The sequence below is a fragment of the Ixodes scapularis genome, unplaced genomic scaffold (assembly GCF_016920785.2).
Source record: "Ixodes scapularis isolate PalLabHiFi unplaced genomic scaffold, ASM1692078v2 PGA_scaffold12__126_contigs__length_90152505, whole genome shotgun sequence".
NCBI classification, from domain to species: Eukaryota; Metazoa; Arthropoda; class Arachnida; order Ixodida; family Ixodidae; genus Ixodes; species Ixodes scapularis.
In genome coordinates this window covers 8,836,462-8,861,548 of record NW_024609838.1, presented here as the reverse complement: position 1 = coordinate 8,861,548, position 25,087 = coordinate 8,836,462, and the positions used below count along the sequence as shown (strand labels likewise).

The following is a 25,087-nucleotide window of genomic DNA, read 5'->3' as shown; positions in this document are numbered from 1 at the left end:
CTTTGAAACGAGAAAAGAGAGGAAGGCGAGCGCGCGTTGTCCTTTTTTTATGACCGGAAACGCAAGCGCCGCCGATTTCCTGTTTCAAATCAGACTCGAGATTAAAAGCGCTCGTAGCGGTTTCTCCCGAGAACAGGTATATGGGAAAGGTTGACTAGGTTTCTGTTTTCTTTTTATAACTGTAGATTGTTTTTTTCGCTTTGTTTGTTGGATATTCTCTCGACCTTGTTTTCCTATTAATCCCATTTCTCACGCCGCTGCATACTCAAAGTAAAACAAAACAAAAAAAGTATGTAAAACAAAAAACAAATTGTTCGAGGCGTTTCAATGATTAGGCGGTAATTGTAACGGGCCGAGGAGCATTTATCTCTAACCAAATGAAATCCACTTTTCGCTGCGACGCAAATGTGACCGATTTTCCTTAAAGATCCAATTAACGGAGCAAGTCGTAACGCTCCAGCTTTTCATTTCGTTCTTTCTAAAACAAACGCTTTACTGCAGCAACTCGGTTTTATGAAGCGCCGATCTGTCCACAGCACCGAATTTCTTCCACAAGAACTGCATTACTTCGCTTTTCTTTTGCACGCTGAGAATATAACGAGGATTGCACGCGTTTTATCCGCCGAATTCCATATAAAAACCGTCATGAAGAACCGTCATGAAGAAACGTCCGGAAGGACTTTGACGTCATGACGCCAAGTGACATGGTAATGTGACGTGGCAGTATACCTAGCATGTGGTCAGACGATTCACTACCCATTCTATGGCTTCCGGCTGGATGAATGGATGCTAATGCTTTTGGAACGGCCGGTCACTCTATCCGTATGTTCTCACCAGTGTTGCCGGAGCCCACCATAAGCAACTTCTCGACCTTGGCGATGACTTGGTTGATGTACTGCGCTCCCAGCTGCGTAGAAGCAGAAAAATAAGAATCAGCAACAGCCTATGTTTTACATATTTATCAGGCGGTCTAATGACACGCCGATCATACTTCGTACAAAAGAGCCTGTTTGCAGAAAATTCCGAAGCATACAGGGTGCATCCGTAAGGACTAATGAAACATTTTGACACGCCTCGCAGAATTGGAATTCTAAACGTATATACCTGAAATTGGGCACGCGAACGTAATTTCGAAGGAAGTTTTACGCGTATTTTTGTTTCAGTGCTTGATTCAGAAATGCAAAATTCTTAAAACGAAAAAAAAAAGAGAAACAATAGAGCAAAATTTGCGGTTGGGTATTTTCTATGCCCCATATATCGGACATTGGTCGTCGGCACACTGGCTTGTGAGATTGCGGCTCCCACGCCGTCGTTGCTCTAGTATTTCGTTAAAGTATTAATTGACGCGATTATATCGCTCATCGCCAACTGCTGCTATTATGTTTTTTTTCCCCCTTTTTCCGTTTTACACGTTATTTGGGAGCGCGCTCATAAACCCGGCGTGCAGACGACGTACGATCAGGGCAGGTAATAGGACATAGAAAATACCTCTGAGTTTGCTGGTTTTTTTTTTTATATTTCACTACCTCAAAACTGAGCTTTAAATATATGTATATATATATGTAGACGTAAAACTTCCGGCGAATCTATATTTGTGGGCCCAATTTGAGGTATGTACGTTTTGAATTGGAATTTTCTGAGGCGTGCGCAATGTAATTCTTTCTTAGGGCTGCATGCACGAAGCAAATGTGCTCCCAACGTGCTTGGAGCGTGTCCAAGCACACTCTTCTGTCGCAGGCTGTGTTCCAAAATTTCCTCGATCTTACTCCGAAGTAGGGGTTTTGTACCTCGGCGTTCGAAAACCTACCCGCGTCCAGCGTTTTGCAGTCCGCGATGTCACGTGACACGACCCGCCGGAGTAACTCGGGATTCATTGGAGTAAGATTTGGAGGAAAGCAGCCATTATCTGTGCAGCCAACACCCTGGCTTTTGTTTGAGAAGACGCGAGACAACTCTGATCATTCTTTATCCGTAAAATTGCGTGTTTTCGACGTTTTTTTTTTTTTTTTGTTTTGGTGGTGGGGTTTTTTTTTTTTTTTTTTTTTACTGATTTGGTATTTTTCGTGCAAATTGGTCGTTACAACAAATTTACACACAAAAGAGACACCGAACCAGCAAGAAAAACAATTCCCTAAAAATAAATTCCCCCAAATGCGGAAAAAAAAAAACCTATACGCGGAATTTTACTTATACGCAGGACGTACCTAGCTTTTATCGGTTAAAAAATCGTGTTTTTTTTATTTTTGCAAATTTGTTAAAAAAAAGCCGTGAAAGCTACACTTATGCGTCTTGTGCGAATGATTTATACGCCCAGGAGGACATTATGTCGGCTAATTAATAAAAATTCACTCATAACTTTTTAATTACTGAAACTAGACACATGGTTCCAATTAGAAACTTGATGAGCGCCGTCCAAAACTTCTAAATCAGTAATTCTTAGAACGGCTTTGAGCGCGCGTGAAGCTTAGTAGTGCACTAAAGTTACCACTCGTGGAGCAGGTACAAGGCTGAGGCAAGAAAAGAGACGGTAAAATTGCTCGGGCGCCTTACCGAAACCGCTAGCCTTGTACCTGCTCCACGAGTGGTAACTTTAGTGCGCCACTCGTGGAGTAATTAGTGAATTTTAATTAATTAGCCGACTTATCGCAAATATTATCCACCCACATAATGTCACCCGCTTACTCGCTCCCCCGACCGCCAAGCAGGTATGGGCGACGAAAAAATATCAATACGTTTCAAGCCGCAAATAGTACAAAAAAATAGAAACCAGGCAAAACGAGAATGTGTGACGGTTACGTTTATGTACTCAATGTCTTCTATTGGCGTGGCAGTGGCGAAACAATGTTTTCGCCCATACTGGAAGTGACGAAAATTCAAGATGGCGGCGCCCTTGCGAAAAAGGTCTATAAGCGACCTTCAGTTTTTGTTTCCTGACATTCCGTTTGCTTCCCTTTGTCATTGCCACAGCAGGACAGGTTATCGCCACTTTAGGTGCTACTGTGTCCTTCTCCCCAGCATAGGCCTTTTTCTGGAGGCTCGTAATCTCCTTGTTCAGTGACTCTGCACCTCAGGAAGACCAGAGAAGGTCGGCAATGCTGGCTAAACCTGCGTTTAAAGCGTCTATAATTCACAAAGTGCGCTGGATTTAGTGCTACACCTTTTCCTCTCTTATTCCTTTTCTTCTTTCTCTTGTAGCATCGTTTTCTTTATATTTTTTTTACCGCTTTTTCTGGCTGTCTTTTTTCAATTCTCGTTTCTTCCTGAATCTACCGTCTTTCTTTTTCCTCTTCGTTTTTCTTGGTGTTTTTGGTCACTCGGGCTCGAAATGTGCCACGACACGAACCAGAGCATCTCCGTTCTGTCTTTCTTCGTGTTATTGTATACATATGTTGCTGTGTGTGCGTGTATGTGTGTGTGTTTGTGTGTGTGTGTGTTTTTTTTTTTTTTTTTTTGCTATTGTTACGTTGATAGAGTTTTCGCTTTTAGATCTCACAGGGAGCCAGTTTTCGGAAAGCTTTACGTGTTGTTGCCTTTTTTTTTTTTTTCACCTCCCTTTTGTCCGATTTCCTTGTCTTTAAGTGATTATGTTTTTCTTTGCCCGTCTTTTTTGTGTGTTTTAAAACGCGGACGACCCTTGTTTAGGGAAGTTAGAAAGTTAGAAAAAAAAAAAAAAAAAAGAAGGCAGCTCGTACTAGTTTCTCGCTTTCAGCTTTTTATGTCTTTTGCGGCACACGACGTCCAGAAGATCATGCTCGGAGAAGATGCGTTATTGTATGCGTTCTTTTTCTTTGGATACCTCAGCTCCGCTTATTCAAAATGCATCGTAAAAAAAAAAAAAAAGAGAAAAAACAACAAAAAAAAAAACAAAAGAACAGTACTGGACTCCGAGGATCATTTGGGCACCATCCTTTCGTAGAATGCAATAAATACCAAAAGAAAAAAAAAAAAAAAGAAAAACCGCACACGCCTGCTGAGAACAATCAGCAACGAACAAAATGAAGAAAGAAACAAGGAACCCTTCCTGACTGTTCGTGAGTCAGTTTCCAAAAGTAGTTCCCCACAGTGAAAGCTGTCCAAAGCAGAGAGGAATTCGGGATGGTGTTCTATTATTTTCTTCTTATATTTTTTTTATGAAAAGTGAATTCCCGTCATTTTGTTCTGTAGGGCTTTATATGATTTGCGTGTTTCGGAAGATGGACTCTATTTTTTCTCCGTCCTAGAAATGTTTCCGTTTGTGATCCCGTCACGACCTGAAGGGGGAGAAACGCGAAGTCACACCAGAAAGAGCCGGTGCGCCTTGGTGTATATAGTTGCGTCGACTCCGCCTTCCCATTGAAGGGTTCATTGTTGGCTTCAATGCGATTGGCTTTGGATACAGCGAAGTTCGGCGCCATTGAGGAACGCCCGAGAAGCTTATCGTTAGCTCAAGTACTTCGTGAGTTCCTCGAGCCTGCCTCCTGAATTGACAGTTCACACGCTGGAAAGACGACCTATACGGCTGCGATTTAAAACAATACCTTTCCTTCGTCCGACTATTTTTTGTTCTTTTGTTTTTATGTATAGATTTTTTTTCTAGCCAAAACAATAGGCTCCGTCAATTTGGCGCTATCTCAATTTCGATACCTTCAACGACACATTTTATTTACCATTAAAGCAGTGGGGGGGGGGGGGGGGGGGGGGATTGGCGGCGACTTTTAGCTGTTAAGTCCTATATATCTAATGCATGAAATGCGTTATGGGGAATTGGGGAGGAAATCGGTGTGTGACGTGACGTATATATTGTCCCGCTATATTTAGCGAGGAAACAGAATGACTGTTTAGGTCACGTGACGTCGCTTTCCCCCCGCTAAATTTAGCGGAAAACTGGATTGGTATTTAGGTCACAAGACGCGAATTTTCCCGCTAAATATAACGGGTGACTGAATCGGTGTATACGCTACGTGGCGTCAATTTTCCGCCAAATTTAGCGGGGAAACGTAATTGGTCTGTATATGTTTCGTGACATCAATCTTCCCGCTAAATTTAGCTAAGAAATAGAATTCGTGTACTTAGGTGTCGTGATCTAAATTCCCCCGCTAAATTTAGCGGAAAATGCACGGCCGGGCAGACAAAACTTTGGGATCGAGGGGGGGGGGGGGGGGGGGGGGGAGGGGGTTAGCGTTAAAACTCATTTATGCTTTACGACCAACGTCAGTACAAATTTGGCACAAACGGAGTGGCATCGCATCTCCTGAGTATACAGAGTCTCTGTGTCATTGTAGAAACAACAGGGTGCGGATGATAAAGTCTCTCGGACATTATCTTCGATTCAATCTGGTTTTTGCGCACGCGCAATGCCGACAGCTGGTGTGGGCAAACGCCGGCTTGTTTGTGAAGAGCCTGTTGACCTACACGGCGTAAAACTTGCGTACATCGATAATACGCCATTTATAGATCCCCTTTTCAATTCAAGGGAAACTAAAGTGGATTCTGAGATTGTCTCGTGTGAGTTTCTATGTGTTCCCTGGGCATTTTAGAAACCCTGAAACTATACAATCTTGCATAGCTTCTTTCCTCTTTTTTTTTTTTTTTTGATGCAAGGAACCAGTCAGACACGGACCATTTTTCTGAGATATCTCGGGAAAAGACGACTGTGTCGAGATGTTTGGTCGCTTTTTTACTAGAGAAAAAGGTCGCGTGTGATTTGTAATTTGGGGTTTTGTAAAATGTTTAGAGTGTGTATATTTTAAATTCGCGCCATAAAAAAAAAAAAAAAAAGACGATATGTTGTGCCCCTTTATTATTTATGGCCAGCTAAATCAAAATCTGCCAGTTTTGCGTCTGTTGTGTCCCGTACCATGGGTTTAATGCGGACTGTGGACGAACTTAAATGTTCTATAGTGAGGCCCCCAGCCAAGTCAAATAACATAAAAGTTCCTTTTGCATTTTGTGTTAGGACTCCAACTGTTTTTCAACCCACTCACACGCTTTATATTTTTTTAAAAATTCAATCTAGCTTTTTTTTTTTTTTTTTTTTTGTTTAGAAGTTTAAAGATGAAAGTGCGGTTAGACCATTGGGACATACACGTATATTTCAGATGTACACTCTAAAAAATGCCCGTGCGTCTACTTTCCCGCTCAACACTCGGAGAGCCAATCACTGCAACTTACGGAGGCAGTTCAGCGAATGACGACGCCGAAACATATATGTTTAGACCAAAAAAAACGCAGTCTGAGTTGTGACATTATGCAATGCAAGCGTGACGTTTTGCATTGATTAATGTCACAACTCAGACTGCGTTTCTTGGTCTAAACATATGTTTCCGCATCGTCATTCGCTGAGCTGCCTCCGTATGTTGCGGTGATTGGCTCTCCGAGTGTTGTGCGGGAAAGTAGACGCACGGGCTTTTTTTAGGGTTTAACTACAGTCGAATCTCGTTAATTCAAATTCTCTTAACTCAAACTTCCGGATAGTTCAAACTATCACGCAGGTCCCATCCTATGTGTCTCGATAGGGGGATAGTCCCGATAAATCAACCTTTGCTTTATTGAAACAAATTTTTGGTCCCCTTCGAGTTTTAATTAACGAGATTTGACTGTACTGTACTTAGATGCGTTTGAAGTTAGCAAATATTTATCATTTGGCATGAATACCACCAGCATGTCGCCGGATGGATACTTCAAACGAGTATTCGCAACATATTTCGCCTATAAGAAACGAGAGTATAGTTGCATGGGTGTTATTTCGCATTGCATCTTTTTTCTTTCTTTTTACCTCGCGCGGATATCTTAGTCAACTTTTCTCACTTGACTCAGAAAAAAAAAAAAGAAACTCATGACGCAAGGAGTTCCGGAAGTTGTCTCTAACGATGGCGAGAATACCTGCCAAATCCCATCACCTAGAACATTGAACGCATGGCAAAAACCACAAAAAAAAAAAATTGGAGGGTTAGTTAGAGCTTTTGTGGAAATAGAAAAAAAAAAAAGAAAAACATCAATCAACTTTTTTTTTTTTAACGCAAGCACGCTTTATTTTTTTACTAATGTGAACTTGTTTCGGCACTTCTTAATTAAATTCCTAAAAAAAAATATCTAAAAAAATGACCGAAGGAAGAACATGAATAACGCCGTTTTACACACACACACAGACAAACACAAAACAAAACAAAAAACGCACCAATCGCAAGCTGCTGTTCAAAACGGTCCTGTTCTTGAAACGTCACTATAGACACCTCACCATTTATCACCCTTTCTATTCATTAAAAACAATTGCCGGACAACCTTTCTTTTTTTCAATTAGTCACGAAAATTAATTTGGCGGTACCAAGCGAAGTGCGGCGGCAGGCCGTCTCCACCCCCCGGATGCGCCCCAAAGCAGGCGTCCGGCGCATGCGCAACACTCTCAACTGTCGTCACAGGGGTCGACGCATCGCCTCGAGGTCGAGACGTGGCAACCGCCTACATCACCCTACTTCATTTCGTACAAGATGTCTCCTCGAGGGCGCTCGCCCTTGCAGTCAAGGTCTCGTCCCCGAGTGACGCCGCTCATTATATTTTTGTGCGCGTAAGGAATTGTGACCGCTCTAAGTCCAGGGTCAGATGACACGCCTCTTCATCTCGCGTAAGAGTGGACTTGAGGCCCTTGTCGCGTTAACATCGTATACAAAAGACAGTGTGGAGACAAGAGTCATTGCACTACCCGTGGTTTGAATGCCGCGCGTGCCCAGGTTTCCTCCTCGAACTCGTTGCCATATATGTGGCATTCGAAGCGCGGATCTCGCGTTTACTCGCGTTCGAACCCGCATGCAGACTGCCGTTTTGTTCTATGTATAAGCGGCGGGACCGCGGTTTATGAAGACCGAGTGGTACAACGAGGCCGTGCCATGCATCGCCTCCGGTTATTCCGGCGTTCCCTGTCCGAATGGATGGACAAGGCGACGAAAGATGGCAGCCCGCAATATATGATTCGTGTATTCGTGTAACCGAACCAAATGTGCGAAGCGGATATCCCCGTGTCCGCCGGGGGCGAGGCGACAAGATGGTGAAACGCGCGAGCATTGCGTTACCGCGCGAGACGGATTAGCGGATGATGGATCAGCTGTTATGGCTATAAGCACCGCCAAGGACGACCGTCGAGCAAAACGTCTGCCGGACCCGTCTGGGACGGAAGCCGGATTACGCGAGTCGTCAGACAAGACGCGGGAGCCCGGTGCTTTAACACAGGTGGCCGACTCTATGAAAACAAAAATTATTATTATTATTATTTAAAAAAATGATGCCGAAATCGCTGCTGTCGCTACGCTGATCCTGGGCGAAATGCCTTTGGCATTCAGCGCATGGAGTTCGATTGTCTTCGGAGAGACAGTCTGTTCTCCCGGGCGTTGGCGGTTTCGGATGCAACCACCGCAGGTTTTGGAGGAGTGCACGTCAACAACGGCGCCTTAGTTTAAGCGTGCGAGAAGCCTCTCTCCTTCTTACGTAAAAGAGGAAGTGGACGTAACGATCGAGCGAACGGAGGGAAAGAGCACGGCGGAAACCACGGCATCACCAGACCCGACCCTCCACCGCCCAGTCCAGTCCAAACCAAACCAAACCAGGGAAGGCCGCATGCACCGAAGCATTATATTCTAAAGCATAAAACAAGAAAACAAAAAATCCTCGTGGACACCTTGTTGTGGGCTGGTGCCTTTATTAGGCTAGGATCGGTAATGTGGCCAGAGCGCTTCGTTTTGGCTAAACTCCAGTTCGGCCGGACGCTTCAGTTTGGCCCAAGCACCTCGATTTGACTGTAAGGTTTGAGCTATAGCTACGATTGAATGAGGTGTCCAAAATGCACAGAAACGTCTTCGTGGGTACTGGTGATTTGTGCGAAATCGACGGCAACTAGCGGGATAATTGAAAGTTATCACGGCAGGTCCGATCACCGGCTTTTTCGAGCGAATCAGATTTTTGCAGCGCCTGGCGGTCTAATTACGAAGCCGTAAAAGTGGCTGCAAGAACACACCATGACAAATCGTTAATAGCGGTGCGTACCGCAGCTTGGAGCGCGTGGAACATAGAGTTACTATAACGTACACTAGAGGTTCAGCCGGTGCTGTTGAAAACTGAAGCAGACAGCAATCAGTCAAAAATTGACTTCCGGTAATACATTTCTACGGAACAAAAAAGCGGGTGAATATTTGTTTTTCTCTGCGCTTGTTTTAAAGAGCAAATATTACGAATAATTATAATGTAATAAAGAGCTTAGAACATTTCTCAATCACTGATATATAAATATTTGTCCTTTACAATGTTTTCTTTTTCTCTCGTTTTTTTCCCCTCAAATTTTTGGCATTAAACACAGTGCTAAAACAGCTTCATACATGCACTTATGTGCACCGTCGGACACTGCTAGCGCGAACACGGCGTCAGCGCTTTTCAGCATGGGGGATATGCGTGCCGAACGAACGAAGGACATCTGCAAAACCGAGAGAGATGGCAAGTATACTACGCAGTAACACTGGACCAGTAACTCCATGTGCACATAGACGATAAAAATAAAGAGAAGGCCAAGTTAGTATAGTGTTCGATTTGTAAAAAAAATAAATGTCGCTTTATTCCGTCTCCTCGTGTGCCAAGATGCTTGTTCTGCGTTCAAAACATCCCCCGCACGCTCGAAATCTTTGAAAATACGAAAAAGCCAGAGAACAGGTGCCCGATAAAAGCGTGTATAGGAAACGAAAAAAGTTAACACTTTTCATAGCCCACATATTCTATCCTTTACGTTTTCAATGGTTTTAACTGATCGTAAAGATGCATGACGGGACAGGACTAGCATATTAGGAATATGTAAGCGCCACAGATGTGCTGGCGAACCTTGATTACACCATCTACGTCCCTTTCGATCGTTATTTTGCTTTGAATCGTATTTCGCTTTTACACACCTGCTGTGGAACATATGCTTGGGACTAAAATGTCGCAAAAGTAAACATCGCTCACCGATGAAGAAAAATGCGCTAACTAAAGCAATCACACTTTTACAATGATAATAAAGGTATACGTACTATTCGGCGCTACCTAAATAACGAAAGTGATTTAAGTGTTTTTTTCTTTGCGACGAAGAGACAAAATGCACGCGCGTTTTCCCGTAGGAATGCACAGGAGCATCGGAAAAGTTGACTGGTTATTGTTGTCTGCTTCAATTTGCATCCTAGACACTAGCGCCAATTGAACCTCAAGAGTACAGTATAATAGCTCTTGGCGTGGAACGAAAGCTGGAGCTGCAGAACCCAGGAATCCTGTGTTCAATCTCCGCCCCTGCCCGATCCGACCTGGATGAGCATCGTGCCAGCGTGTGGTCGTATACCACTACTGCGTGATGCACGACGCAAGGCTAGCAGCGGTACTGCAGTGGCTATAAACATCTCTCATCTACAACAGAGGGACCAGATGCCCACTGCGGCTGACTGACTTGCCGCCGTCTAAGCAACCGCACATAAAATTATTACTATTTTTTTTTAACTTTGCAGTCGACACAGTGATCCGTCAAAGCCACAAACACCGGCTTATCTAAATCTGTCGTCATTCCTCGTTAGCGGCTTCTTCTGATCTGGCTTCTTGAGGTTGTGCCAGTCTTGGTGCAATTGCACAGAGAGAAAATTTGATTTTTTAGCGTTGCAAACGTTGTTTCGTGTTCTTTTTTTTTTCGAGGGTAATTTAGCGTAAAGCGCCGTTCACACTCTTGCGACCGAGTAAGACCGAGAGAGACCAGACCGGTTTTTAAGCTTTTTGCGACTTCTTAGAACCGGACGCGATGCAGCGGAGCTGGCTTAAAAACCGGTCTGGTCTCTCTCGGTCTTACTCGGTCGCAAAAGTGTGAACAGGCCTTAAGAGACAAAAGCGAGACGCAAAATCAACACAAAAAAAAAAGCGTTACGACCCAGAGAACGAGACATAAGGGACTTTTAGCAAACCCTTACCGTGTTCCGCGTACCGTACACAGGAGCCTTTGAAGCATGCCTTAAGGCGCGCGCGGAACACGGTAACGATTTGCTAAAAGTCCCTAGTGCCAACGCCTCAACGGGACTCCCTCGCGGGTGGGGCCTATCCGATATTGGCTGGCGTAAGCGGTCACGTGATCATAGCGGCACCCAATAGCTTTATCTTTGGAAGTTGCGGAATGGGTTTCGGTCAGTGTTGGCGGTAACGCGTAATAAATAACGGCGTTACCGGTAACGCATCACTTTTTTTGGTAACGTAGTAACGAAGGCGTTACGTTTTCGCGTAACGTACTTACGTTGTTTATTTGAAGTAACCTGTAACATAGTTACGTTACTCGTTACATGCTCTTTCCAATACTTAAAAAAAGTTACACTTCAATTTTTTTTTTCGTGTTTCTAGGCGCCAAGTTATCTGAGCATTTTAGTTTTTGCCATCTTTCTTTGTGTTTGTCTTGTGAGTATTTTAAGTGAAGCCGCACAAAGCATAAGGTCATTATGTTCATTTTCGGCACGGGCATAATGCTAGGGGCGTCACAAGGGGGTAGGGGGGGGGGGGGGGGGTGGATCGCTCGGGTGCAGCGCTCCAGGGGGTGTCGCGGAGGGCCACGAGAGAGAAAGGGGGGGGGGGGGGGGGCGGTGCTCCGCGTGCAGGCCACCGCCCCCGGTACCGCTGACCCTAGTGACGCCAGTGCATAATATTCCTTGAAATATTGCACTTATGCATACCTTTAAGGTGAAAACAGTAAAACTTGTTAATTCATAATTAAGAAGCAACGCAAAAGTAACGTGTCTTCCTTTTTTGTGGGTAATGGTAACGCGTTCCTGATATTTTGAGATAAGGTAGGTCGGTAACGCGTTCCTTTTATTTACAAGTAGCGAGTAATGTATTTCGTTCGCAAGCAACGAGTAATGTATTTCATCTAATAGGTGAAGATTATCGAGAAGGTCAGGAGAGATCTTTGCAGCAACAGCCGAATGGACTGGCAATCAAAGCCAATAATCGATAATATGGTACAATATTAGCCCCGTCAACTGACTCCAAGCTTAATTGTTTTATTGAACTTCAACTGGGCCAAGTCACCTTGACTCCAGCTGAGAGACTCCCGTCAAATCAGCCTTCTCCGAAGGGAGCTGCCTAACACCCTTCACGGGCACTTGGCGCCGGTGAAGGGTGTCATTGTTTCCATGTAAAATAACCAAATTTATGAGGATTTGTGAGGATTTTGGAGGGATCATGCAATTGACACGAGAATGACTCAATCTTCGTTCTTTCCTTCTTTCTTTCTTCTTTTTTTTTTTTAAACGTAATTTTTTTTTTTTTTGACAGTTATTGTCGTGTCAATGCCTGGTTATTTTTCCCCCGAATTTTGATGGACCGAATTGCTTCGGAAGCGAATTGCCTGACCTCCCGGATAAAGCTTCGACCCGCTCCATGCCGAATATGCATGAGGGTGCGATAGCAAAAAGAAAAGGAATACGAGTTTCTCGTATGCAAATGCTGCGGCTTCGTGCGAATGTCACGCGGAATGCGATTGTGTGACCGGGAGCAACAACAACAAAAAGAAGAAAAAAAAGAGAGATAAAGATGGCCATCTAAGCGACGCCGCTTTTATCCCATTCCAGGTTATGCGACTTGACACCTCTGAGCACGAACTCGGCGGTGCTGAAGCATGTGGAGCCTTTGAAACTACAGGAGTGGGCACTAAGCGCGTGTGCAGGGAGCAAGTCGGCCGTTTCTGGCACAGGAGTTGCGTTGACGTCAGAACGTCTACGATTGGCTCCGACTGAAGGATAGTGGGTAGACCTCGAAGCAGTCTGGCTTATTGAGGTCCACCCACCATCCTCCAATCAGAGCTTCGCGTTCTGACGTCACCAGATCCCCCGCAAAAGAAGCGGACCAACTTGCGATCCGCATAGATGCGTGTACATTGAAGCGTCTGCGCAGGTGCCGGGCCGACAACAGCGCCACCGCGGCGGCCTGATGTGAGGGCCGCCTGGTGGTATTTAGAGGAAACACCAAAATGCCCTTCGGTCGCTCGTGTACTCAGTTGTAGTGCATTGGCTATATTTCTCATCTAAAGATAAGAGACATTTCACCCGTTCAGACGTACTAGCATCCAGGTTGTGTAAACCTACGAGCAACACCATATTTTGTTCTCGTTCAACAATATCTCTCAGCGCTGAATCGCAACAAAACGTTAGCCCTTCTTTCATCCGGGACACGAAACGGTGATTGCTCCCCGCGCACTTTGAACGGAAGCTCGTGTCTCGCTATTTTTAGCATCCAATTCACGCGAAAGGTTTACTGAGAGGCGGGTCACAGATGCCGTGAATGGACCCAAGAAACAAAGAAAGAGAGAGAGGGGCAGTGTTTGCGATTGTGGTGAATTTTCCGGAAGTACGGAAGTCCGGCGCCGAATAGCTGGCCTTCCGCATTGAACCGCGAGGACGGCCCATTGTTTGCAGACGCTGACCGCCGTGGTCAGCGGGAGAGGGCACTGCCCAGAATTGACCGCCCGCTCGTGGGAGGATTGCAGACATTACAGTAATAATAATAATAAAAATAATAACCATTTTTTTAACTTCTTGAGTCACATTGCTGTAATAAATGAGTTTACTGTAATAAAATTCTAACACAATTTTTGTGGTAATCAGTAGTGTAATGAGTTCGTTTCTGGTAATCTAATAGTAATCTAATCTAATCTAATAACTTAGTAATCTAATAAATTACTTTCAGGTTGTAATTTTTAGAAAAATTTTTTGTTACTTTTGAAATTACTTTTGTCCCAAATCAGGAAGTTCGTTTCCAACCTTTAAACAACAATAAAAAAATATATTGCATGGGTAAATGTCGTGAGAGAGACACCAGAGCAAATAAACGACGGCCATACGAGCGCAAAGCGTCGTACGAAGAACTGGACAGACGCACAAAGGCGGGCTGGAAAGGCGAAGGAGAAAAGCTTACGTGTGAAGACATCGCAGAGAGGCCACGGCTCACAAACCCCAAGCAGGACAGATTGACGGCGTCACGTCATCATGACGATACTATATTTCGTTCATCTCTAAGCTGACAGTGCGGGAGGAGGAGCTACGAGCTCACCAGAACCAATTAACCGCCTTCCTTTGATCACCTGACCCACTCCTTCCTCTGGGCGTGGGTATGAACGAGAGCATGGTGGTCACGTGGCAAGAGGTAGACGTGTGACTGTTCCAACCAGTGAGGTACACAAACTCTAAAACCCGAGAAGGCAGGACAGGTAGACACCCAGCCTTCTTGTTCCATCGTCAAGCGAGGTAAACCCATCGTCTTCGACCATCGAGAACAACAAACGACCGGAAGAAATAGCTAATCCCAAATGCCTCGTCAAGGCCCCGGAACGTTTTGTGCGTACCTTTGGCCTTTTTAAGTAAAGGGGATTCCTGTAGTCGGACGTGTAGGAATGCGAAAGCATTCGTACACGCAGCGCATTCCTACAAGCAGTGCGCCCCGTCTCTTTTTCACACTGCGCTCCGGCGTAGACATCACGCTCCCCCACAGCGCATGCGCGGAGAACCCCGCCGGCTTCACGACGTCTTCCGTGACGATCGAAGTATCCGCGTTGCTGCGCTTTTGTTTGTGTTCTATTTCGGAAGCCCGCGCCTCATAACGTATTGGCGTGACGACCTTTCGGGCACAACGCCGCAGCTTGTTTTGCGCAATAAAACAAATAAAACTTTCGCCTTCAAAAAAAAAAAAAAGTTTTGATGTACATAAACAATTTTTCCGAATTTGTTCTACATTTTTTTTAAATTATTATTATGCATTTAAATGATGTTTATTTCTAGAAGATAACTGAAAGCCACATTTTTCGAGCTCGGATGAAGCGAACATTTGAACAACCGGATGAAGTTTGAACCTCGATTCACGTGACGCGATTTTACTTGCGACTTCGCTTTTGCGGCAAGAAAAAAGCTTGATGGAGGCTGCGGTGCTTGACGTCGCAAACTGCGAAATTGCGAGTAAAGTTACACAATGTGAACTATGGTTTACCTGGTGCAATTAAGCCCAACGATGTCTCCGGACACCACTGCCTCGATTGTGTCCCGTAGGAATGTTTGCGTGTGTGTGTGTGTGTATTTGGGTAGCGTGCGCGAGACTCCGATGATACGAGGGAGGCTTAGTATATCGTCCCAATACCTCCGATAACAATACCGATAGCGATAACATTTACGCGTAAAGGCGATCTACTCAAACTCCTTACGGAACGATCTACTCAAACTCCTTACGGAACGATCTACTCGAACTCTTTACGGAACGATCTACTCAAACTCCTTACGGAACGATCTACTCAAGCTCTTTACGGAACGATCTACTCAAACTCCTTACGGAACGATCTACTCAAACTCTTTACAGTACAAACCAGGCTCTATAGAGAAATCGTACGTGCCTCCATGGTGTTGGGTCTTTCTTTTTCTCGATCCTTGTCAGTCGGAAACATTGCGAGATTACACGCACGCTCGGCCGAACAACACCCCCACCGTTACGGACTGCGTCTAAGACCGTCCATCTCTCGTGTCGCAACCAGCTTCGGCGATAATCGGCTTAAAAACTTCGCGGAAGCGAAATTCAACGTTTGACCGAGCATCGTGCCTCAGTCGAAGACCGCGTTGAATTGAGGGACGAATGGATGCTGACACTCCTTTTGAAAGCCTCCTTTTTCCTTCTTCGCATTTATTTTGTCTAGCGAGATGCATCCATCCTTGGCGAGTCTTTCCCCGAAAGATTCGGACCCGGGGCCCTTTCGCGGCTTCAAGCTACGAATGACAGAATGCATTTATCGGAGAAGTCTCTCTCCTTGGCCTAGTTCTTGCAGGGTGCGATGTGGGCAAGGAGCTGTGTTTGTCTCGCTAAACGTTGTCCTCGCGAGCGAATAGCCATAGTGTGAGGAGAATCTCAAAGACAGACGCCGTTCGCTGCAAACAGACTTATCTACGGCCCGGTTGAAGCATGTACGTAGCATCATGTTTGCTTCGTGCTTATGGAAACACGCCTGCAGAGAGTTTTTTTTTGTATGGCAGCGTCTGCAGTAGGGGGGGACCGCAGCTTAACACATCACCTGTTAGGAGCCTCGGGCTTGACCGGACGGCGTATTTTCTGATACTGAGCGGTAGCGACGCCAATTAACCAATTAGGCTATACCTGCTATTACCGGACGGCGGAACAATCCGTACTCTGCGATGCCGTGAGAAGGCCTTGCTCCACACAAAAACACGTCTCACGAGCCCCTGAATTGCCCCAATTGAGCAATTAGAAACCACTTGAATCGACGCTCTTGTCATCACCTAAAGCTCTTCACACAACATGCGAGGTGTTGCGTATAAATATTTAGAAAAAAATAACGGACATTCGAATTAAGGAAAAAAAAAAGTGTAGTAGGCGACCGCAGTTTGCTGCAATGCCACACGAAAGGAAAACATATTTAAAAAAAATAAGGCCCGATCCACTTGCGTTCTGCCACCGATGTACCTCTCGTTAATCATTTGAGTCGATCGTTCTATGGGCGTTTAAATGTTAATGCCCGTAATTTATAGAACGCGTCGTGAACGCTATCACATTGCCCGCCGGATATGTCGTGGACTGGGGGCTGTGTTGCACGTTTTGGAATCCCAGGAGACTAGGGGGAAGGAAGTGACGTAGGTGTGAATGAACGTATCTTAGCAGCACCACGCAACGCGTCATCAGCGGCTCCACCAATCAACATCCAAAGAGCGTTGTTGACGTTACTTCCTTCTCCCTAGTGTCCTGGGAGTCCAAAACGTGCAACATAGCCCCCCTGGAAGCCGACGACTTTGTGTTCGAACAAACACGCACAAAAATAGATTGTCACGATAGAGCCAGCATGACGCGGAAAGCAAAAAGCTTATGTCCTGAGAATTGTACTATGCAAATTGTTCCTTTTCCTCATTTCATCGATACTCCTAGAGTCACTTAATGAGCTACGCTTAGAGTATCGGCCCCCTGTTCCCCGATATTCTCGTGGGCGCCGCCATCTTTGTGCTTGTGCAGAGCAGACGTAACTGCCGATCGTCATGATTCAAAAGTGCGACTTCCTCAGCATTAGATTCGGTGTTAGGAAACTCACGTAATATTGCTTTACTTTGTCGAGAGCTGTTTAAACATTTGTGGAGCACGGAACAGCGTTTTCTGTGATTTCAGATAAATGCTTCAGATAACTGGCAACCATGATTTTAAGACACAAAATGAACAAGGGTCATTACTCTGAAGCGTATAGCTTATTTAGTGGCACTAGGTATTCCCAGTGTGTGCGTATTTTTTCCCGCATTTTTGTGCGTGTTTTGCGCCAGTAATGCGGCTTTTATCTGACCCGCATCGGTGTTTCCTATCCAAAACTACAATAGTCATAATGATGCTGCATGGTTTATGATGCTATCATATGAGTGCCACCTGAGTTACGTCTTTAAATTAAAAATGCGTACGTACCATTCATAATCATTGCGGAGAAGGTACACTATCACACTATACACAGACCAGGTGACCTTGACCTCCCCAATGGCCAAACAACCGCAGTCATAACAATCCTAGCGACGGCAACGTAACAACATTACGTCGTGACAAAGGCGTCGTATAGTATACGTCGTTTTCTGAACACTTCGCGAACGCTCGCGAAATAATGCACGCTATTAACCCTTATCTCTTCGTATACCATAGGTAGCGTCGAGAAACAAAGAACAGCAAAAATATATACTATTCGTAAGATTCAGAGCGGCATTTCTCGGTCAAAGTAAGAAAAGAAACAAACGAACAAACATATCGAAAGGAAACCGTCAAAAGGAGCGCTATACTACATATGGATTCTCTAAACCGTGACATCAAGGTAGCTTTTATGAACCGACAGTGCATACACAAGCACACACCCGCATGACTTCCTCTGCCGCACGTGACTCGCGACAGAGCGCCCACACAACGTCTGCGAATCAATTTGTCTGCGGAACTTGCAAAAAAAAAAAAAAAGAGAAAAACTTTATTGTGTGGACTACGCAAAATCCCAGACACTATAACCGCGACGCTTTGCGAACGTTAACCGGCCGCCTCAGCGCGTGTCCATTGTATTTTACCATCATCTCGCCTTGCCGCGTAGCTCGCTGTTGTTGGTCTGTGTGCGTGCGAGCATGTACGTGTGTGTGCGTGCGTTTGCTCGTGCGTGCGTGTACGCCCGTCTGCATATGTGTGCGTGCGTACGTGTGTGCATGCGTTTGTGTGCGTGCGTGTGCATGTGTCTATAAATGTGTGTGGGTGTCCGTTGTGCTGCGCGTACATTGGTCGGCGCCTGCGCTGTGCACCGGAACGAGGTCAGGAGTACATCCGCTGCCACGGACCACGGCACCTCGATCGCCCCCCCACGCCCTCCGCGGCGGGCTGTCCACGTCGCCTAGTGTCCGTCGACATTGGCCACGGCTCGTCGGTCGTCTAACACTGTTACGCGGTGCGAGCGTAGAAAAAAAAAAAAAAAAAAATATATATATATATATATATATATATATATGTATGTGTTTGCGTGCGAAAGGGCTTGTCGGTTGCCGAACCGGATGAATCGTTCGATTTGTTAGATTCCGTGTCATATGTATACCTACATGGGTCACTACGCTACAGTGGCGGCCCTGTTGCATATGCCGTACTTTCCGGCTTAGAAGTCAATCCATTGTATGACGCCCCTTTTATAAAGAGACGCTTCGACAAAAACGTTTGGTACACAATGGCCTCGTTTAAAGCTCAGTTAAGTGTGACGGAGGCAGACGCTACTCACTACGAGGAATCGCATTGCTCGTAATCGATTACTTCTCGGAGTGATTTTGTAATAATTTGAGCAATTGTATTAGGAAGTAATCGCGAGAGTAGTCTCCTTACATTTGGAAATGCTATTTTTCCCTGCCCTTCCTAATGAAGGAGTTTTGTTTCTACAAGATCCTTGCTCAGAAAGGAATCCTTGAACCGAATTTCAAACAAATAAAAGGTTTACAAAAAAAAAATGCGGTTTGAGAAGACGAGTAGTTTGTATTTCGGTGATTCTAATCCTTTAAAGGAATTCGGTAAGAAACCGGCAGGAAAATCCGTCGCTTTGAAAATCCCAAGTAGTTGGAAAAGCGACTGTTACTTTTTTTCAGATAACGGCCAATTACTTCTCTTCTCGGGTAATCAAGTAATCGAATTGAATACTTTGTAACCCAGAGTAATTGTACTGAAATCATCTTTTTAGAGTACGAGACTGGTGAGCTCAAGGGACGGGCATCCTAAACCGCAGTTGGGCTTAAGTATGGCCAGCAGTTACTGCCAACTGATAAAGCGCAATAAATAATTTATCGTAAAATTTGTTACTTCACTTTGCTCTATACTGAGTACGGTCTTGAAACTTCTAATGTGACCTTTAGATGTTCTCTAGTTTTAATTCTAAGCTCGACCAAACAATCGTTGCAATGTCTTTTTTTTTTTTTTTCTGATTGTTAGTATTTTGTTGACGTTCTATGGAAGATTTCAGAGCTCTTTGTGACGCTGAAGACATCGCTGTCTACTGAGTAAAAACATTCTTGTCCGCCGAGCTCTTTCCACTCTATCAAACCTGCTACCTTCATCTAAGAATAGGTCAAGTTTTCCCAAGCAGATAATTTTATTGTTCCCGTGACGTAGTAAGAAACAAGCAGTAGGAGACACCACCATAACAACTTGTGCGAAGTTTTCTTACACTTCTGCTTTTTCTTCGCCTCCTCGTCGTGTTGAGGTCCACAGAAAATGAGATGGCAGTATTCGCTGCATAGTTAGATCTAGCTACTCCATTCAGTTAGTGGTATCCGTGCCTCAAACGATGGCTCACGCTATCAATTCATCTTACCTTTTGCGCATCAGCTGAGAGACCCACTTTCGGTCTAACCCATCGGTGGGAGGGGAAAAAGGGGGGGGGGGGGGAGGGGACTTTTTTTTTAAACCATATTTGAATGCCAATTCGTGTCAATCTCGGCGCTTCGTTCTTTGTGACATACATACAGAGCCGGCTAGACGGTCGTTGACTAGGGGAAATATTCAAAGTGAAAGACCTAGCTTCCAACGAAGCAGACAATGCTCAGACTGGTGGCAGACGGCGTCACGAGACAGATTGGCTTCACTAAGCCTTTGACCTCGCGTTCGTATTTCAGAGCACCGCGCAACAAAGAGATACACCCCCGTGGTCATTGACTCTGGCTAGAGCCTCACTGGGCGGAGACGAGCCAAGACGTGCCAAAACAATGGCAGACGATATCCAGACGCCTCGAACACACTCGCAGACAACGAAATACAAGAAACAAAAACTATATATAAAAATTCGGCAGGAAGTCAAACGCCGCAAAATCTACCAAGGAACATCTTATGGCGTCTAACAAGGTACGCGTATATCATGTACACTGGTGGAATGTCTTCCTAAATGCTGATTACCTTCGCTGATAAGTCAGACACGAAGCCAGTGTTGGCACGATGACCGTGATGCCTGCGATGACTGGAACGCGCCTCCGACGGGTGTGTGTTTTTTTCGCGTTTGAAACTTCTTGATAAAAGAACGTGAAGTTAATGATGCACTTAGATATATCTTGAATCAACGCATGAGAGGGGAAATTAGTAACATTCCGCGAGGTATGAACTCTTGTTTACTACAGTTCTTGAGGTGAATACGGCTATAGAAGCTCAATCACGAGCCTGTGGAAGTGACAAACAAATGGCGAGCCGACAAACCAGTGCGAAGACCCTATTTAAATTATTTATAACAGGTGCGGAATTAAGAAATGCCTGCGTTTCCTGTTAAGACAAGTGGACTAAACCGTACACAGCCATCAACTCTAGAGAAAAAATAATGCCGCGCGCAGGGTCACGGACTTGTAGAAGGTTCTTGTTTATTCTTGCTGCGGACATACCTTCTATCGTTTATCCCTGCTTTTGTTGTTCTAGAAAGTGCCTGTTCGTTCTCGCCCCGAGCGCGCTACGCTCGAACCTTCTCCGCCGAATCTTCGAGATAGTGACTCACTCTAGATAAGAGGCAACGAGGTAGAGGGGCTTAGAGCGATAAACCGGGGTTCCGGTCTGCACTCGAAAGTGACCCCCATAAGGCGGCTGCCATTGTACGCAAATTTGACCACACGTCACATGACCAAACCAAATACGTGACGTCACAGGAAAGATGGCAGCGCCCATGCAGCGGCTGGCCCCAGCTGGGCCGGAGCTTGTCGGATGCTTTGTTGGTTGTCGTTCGTCTCGGCGAGTTGATTTCAGACGTGGAAGCCGTCATATGAGGCCGTTCGAAAGCGAGTTCAGAGTTCAGCGTGGTGTTTGACGTAGGTATAACGTGAAAATACGGAGAAACTGTGTGCATTTCGCTGGTGACCGACCGGGATATTGCCACGGAAGAGACAATCTGACCTACGTTGCTCGGACCTCGGATTGATTCGGATACCGCTAGGATAAAATTTAAGGCGACGTTTCTGTGCTCTCGTTGACCATCGGAATCTTCGAGGTTTGCAGTGAAGCGTGTGCAATATATTTGGATACACAGTTTAGCGACGGAAATTGCGTGAGTCGTGCTTGGCGGTGTGCAATCGTGGTGCAGCTTCGATCAAATGACCGAGGGCTCACTTCGGTTGTGCGGCGCACCGGAATGCTGCCTTGAAGCTGGTAGTTCCCGTGCCGTGCTGAATGATGCTGTGCTGCTTACAAATTGTTCCGGCGTAGAAGTGCACTTTCACGGAGCACAGGTGTGCGGCGCACCGAAGAGCTGCCTTCAAGCTGGTAGTTCCTGTGCCATGCTTTAGGTGATACTGTGCTGCTTCCGAAATTGTTCCGGCGTAGACGTGCACTTTCACGGAGCACAGGTGTTGCAGTTGGTATTGATCCCGCTGGTCAGTCGCACGTTCCGTCAACACAAACGTTTCATCCACACTCGTTACGCGAATTGCAAGCTGTCCGGACATTTCACCGAGCGTGTTACATACCCAGCTCACGCCGCTTTGTAGCAACAGTCTGCAGTGGCTCATTAGCAGAAAAGTGGTCCCACATCCATTTCAGTTCGTCCACGGCAGTCGCCAAACCCCGAAGGAGAGGATTTATTCGGACAGAATGCCACTAAAGCAATGCAGCTTCTTCAGTGGTCAGGATAGATTCTCTTCTGCTAGTTTTGTTATACTGTCACGGATCCTTGTTCCAGTCCTATCTTCTATCAATATTCACTATAGACCCTTTCCGAAATTCAGTGCCATCTGGTGGTTCGTAAAGCAGTTTAGGTTTTGCCATATCAATGGCGGAGATGAACTTGTATCGGCACCGCCACTTTCGGAAGTCAACGGCACGCGATGAATTGTTCAGTGTGAGTTCTTTCTTGATCACTTTCAGTTCGATGGTGACCAAGAACCTGCATTCAGAACAAAGCTCTAACCCACTCAGATGCGGGTCCATATCACAAGAGCGAATGACATTTTAGCGAACGGCGACATTTGAGCGAATGGTCGTTTTAGCGAATAACGGGGGCGCTCGTTAACCCATCCGTTGCGCTGCGCTTTACGCCGCTTCGCGGCGACAGTCTACGGCAACTCATTACAAAAATGTGAACTCACTTGGCCCACCCGAAAACGCCGCTTCGCGGCGTCCTACTATTCGCTAAAGTGTCGTTCGATGAAACGTGGGCGTTCGCTAAAACGTCATTCGATCAAGTGAGTGCCTCCCCTCAGATGCCTCGAGAAAATTCTATACACCGAAGGGCTTTAAAGCCAATTGTGTGCCGCCCACAGATTGACTGAATCTGAGTTAATAGAAATAAACGCTTACGTAGCTCTTGTGTTCCATTCCTACGTCGCGTTGTGCTGACCCCCCGAATATACAGGCCTCGCATCATCCACTTAGGAGCATCTTCAACGTCTTCCTTTATCAGTCACTAGAAGGTCGCCATTGGTATGGCACAGATGCCGTTCCACAGATGATGATAGTGATCAAAGTGGCCAGACTGAATTTCGGAAAGGGTCTATTCTGGGACACTGCAGGTCATGCTCAGCTGTAATCGTATGTTCAGGTGGAGGTGCTGGGCACTTTACCCGTAGCCCTTCACTCTGTGTGAACCCGGCGGCTCTTCAGCCGAGTTACCCGATAATGGGACACGGCTGGCGGACTATTCTGCGTCTTATACCCCTGTCGAGCCGTAGGCAAAGTCCTGACCCGAGCCTGGCAGAACAACCGCAAGACGACCGAGTACCACAAGGAGTAACCTCGGAAATACACCACGAAGCACCTGAAATCCGAGCCAGTTGCTGCTACCAGGAAAAACCACCGGAATTCAGTCTCCTGTCAGAAAATCCGAACCTGACTAAGCCAACAATGACAAACCTGTAGCAGCAAACCGTGTCCCCTCCCACCATTGTTTGCATGCCCGTCGCAAACACACTCCGACGCTTTTTCACGCAAGCTGTATGAAGACGTCAAGGACTGGATTGAACAATATGACAGTGTCGCCCGCCACATTGGGTGGACAGACAACCAGCTCCTGCAGAACCTATACTTCTCATGGAAGCAACTGCCGGCGCTGGTCTGAGAACCATGGATCCTCCTTAACGTCATGGGAAGTTTGCAAGATCAAGCTGAAGCGCGCATCCGTCAGCCAACATCAACGAAAGAGAGCCGCATTCTTGATTCTGCCCGGGACACTGCCCCAATGAGAGCGCCACCGAACTCATGGAGGATGTTTTGCGCTTGATCGAGCACCCACACCCACGCCCACGCCTACCTTGATGCTACAGAAGACAAGAACCTAAGAATCCCATGCGCCTCACGTGAGGGACAACACCTTCGGCAGCCTTGTCCGCAACCCCCCAACAACAGTCGAAGTGTTCATATCACTGAGGCTTCCAACATGGAATGTGCACTGCATGCCCGAGCCTGCCACTATGAACAACTTCCCGGCGTCTCGACACTCGAGTTGTCCAACTACTACTTCGAAGCCAGCCTCCCAGGCATCCACGACATCACCCACGACGTTGTCTGGGAGGAGATCAGGAAGCTACTTCCTGCCATCAGTTGCCCGGCTTTTATTTTGATTGCCGAGATTGTTTCGGAACAAGTTTGACAGGTATTTCAACCGAGACTTCTGCGAGCGAAGCGGCATCTGACAAACCAAGGGCAACTTGCGCCACAATGGCACGACGACCGCCACCGGCTGCCCCTTAGTATTCAATGCCAATTCAATGAGACACTCTAACGCCGAAGCATTCCCGACATTGTGTGTAGGACTGTGCTCAACAAAGTACACCGAGGAAAACGTAGGTGATGCGAATGTGCGACCGAAAACCACTTTGCTACCACTGCATGAAGCCGACCATATCTACCAAAGCAGCCCGTACCAATGAATTGGTCGGCGAGGGTTCGTGCCAAACGACCTTTGATTACGTCTCGAGGAGCGACCACGGGAGATTAAGGATTACCTTCGGCGACCTTTGTCCCCGATGCCGAAGGTGCTGAATTGAAGATTCTGAATCCCTGATTACCCCAAAGCTTCTCATTTCCATCACCTCAACAAGAGGTAAGCACGACAAAGCAGGTGAGCGGCGATGCAGTGACAGTGGATTTGGTGTCGGTTGTCGTCCAAGGACAATACCTAAAAATTTGCTGACACCAATTTTCTGTGTCCACTCCATGAAGCACACAATTTCCAACTTTGAGGGAGAATGCCCCTGAGTGACTTGAAGGAATAGAATGGTTGGTTGCTCTCAAAAGTGAACTGCAAGCATCACCAGACTTGGATAGCAAACAAAAATTGTTGCCAGCTTTCAAGTCAACGGTGCAGCAAAAGGCACAGTCACGTAAGCAATACATGCCCGAGCTTGCGACATTGATGCCGAAAACTACCAGGAAAATTTTCGGATTAGAAGCAAGCCCTGCAGCTTCAGTGCACATGACGTATGATTACAAGACAGCATCAGTCGGTCAAAGTTGCCACTCGACCAAACTGAACACCGACGTGCCAGGAGCGTCATCCGACAGCAAGGTCCACAGGTACTACGACTGATCGCCTGACACGAGACTGTCGCAGAAAGAACTCGTTATGGAACTATTTACTAAGAATCAATAATTA

At 46.0% G+C, this 25,087-nt stretch overlaps 1 protein-coding gene across 1 annotated transcript in view; it reads right to left on the bottom strand.

Moving 5' to 3' along the window:
• Positions 1–25,087, bottom strand: part of LOC8024858 (A disintegrin and metalloproteinase with thrombospondin motifs 16) — a 95,959-nt gene that overhangs the window by 26,409 nt on the left and 44,463 nt on the right. Inside the window, exon 2 of the mRNA XM_042289406.1 lies at positions 835–907. Coding sequence (XP_042145340.1) covers positions 835–907 — 73 coding nt within the window. The remainder of the gene's footprint in view (positions 1–834; positions 908–25,087) is intronic.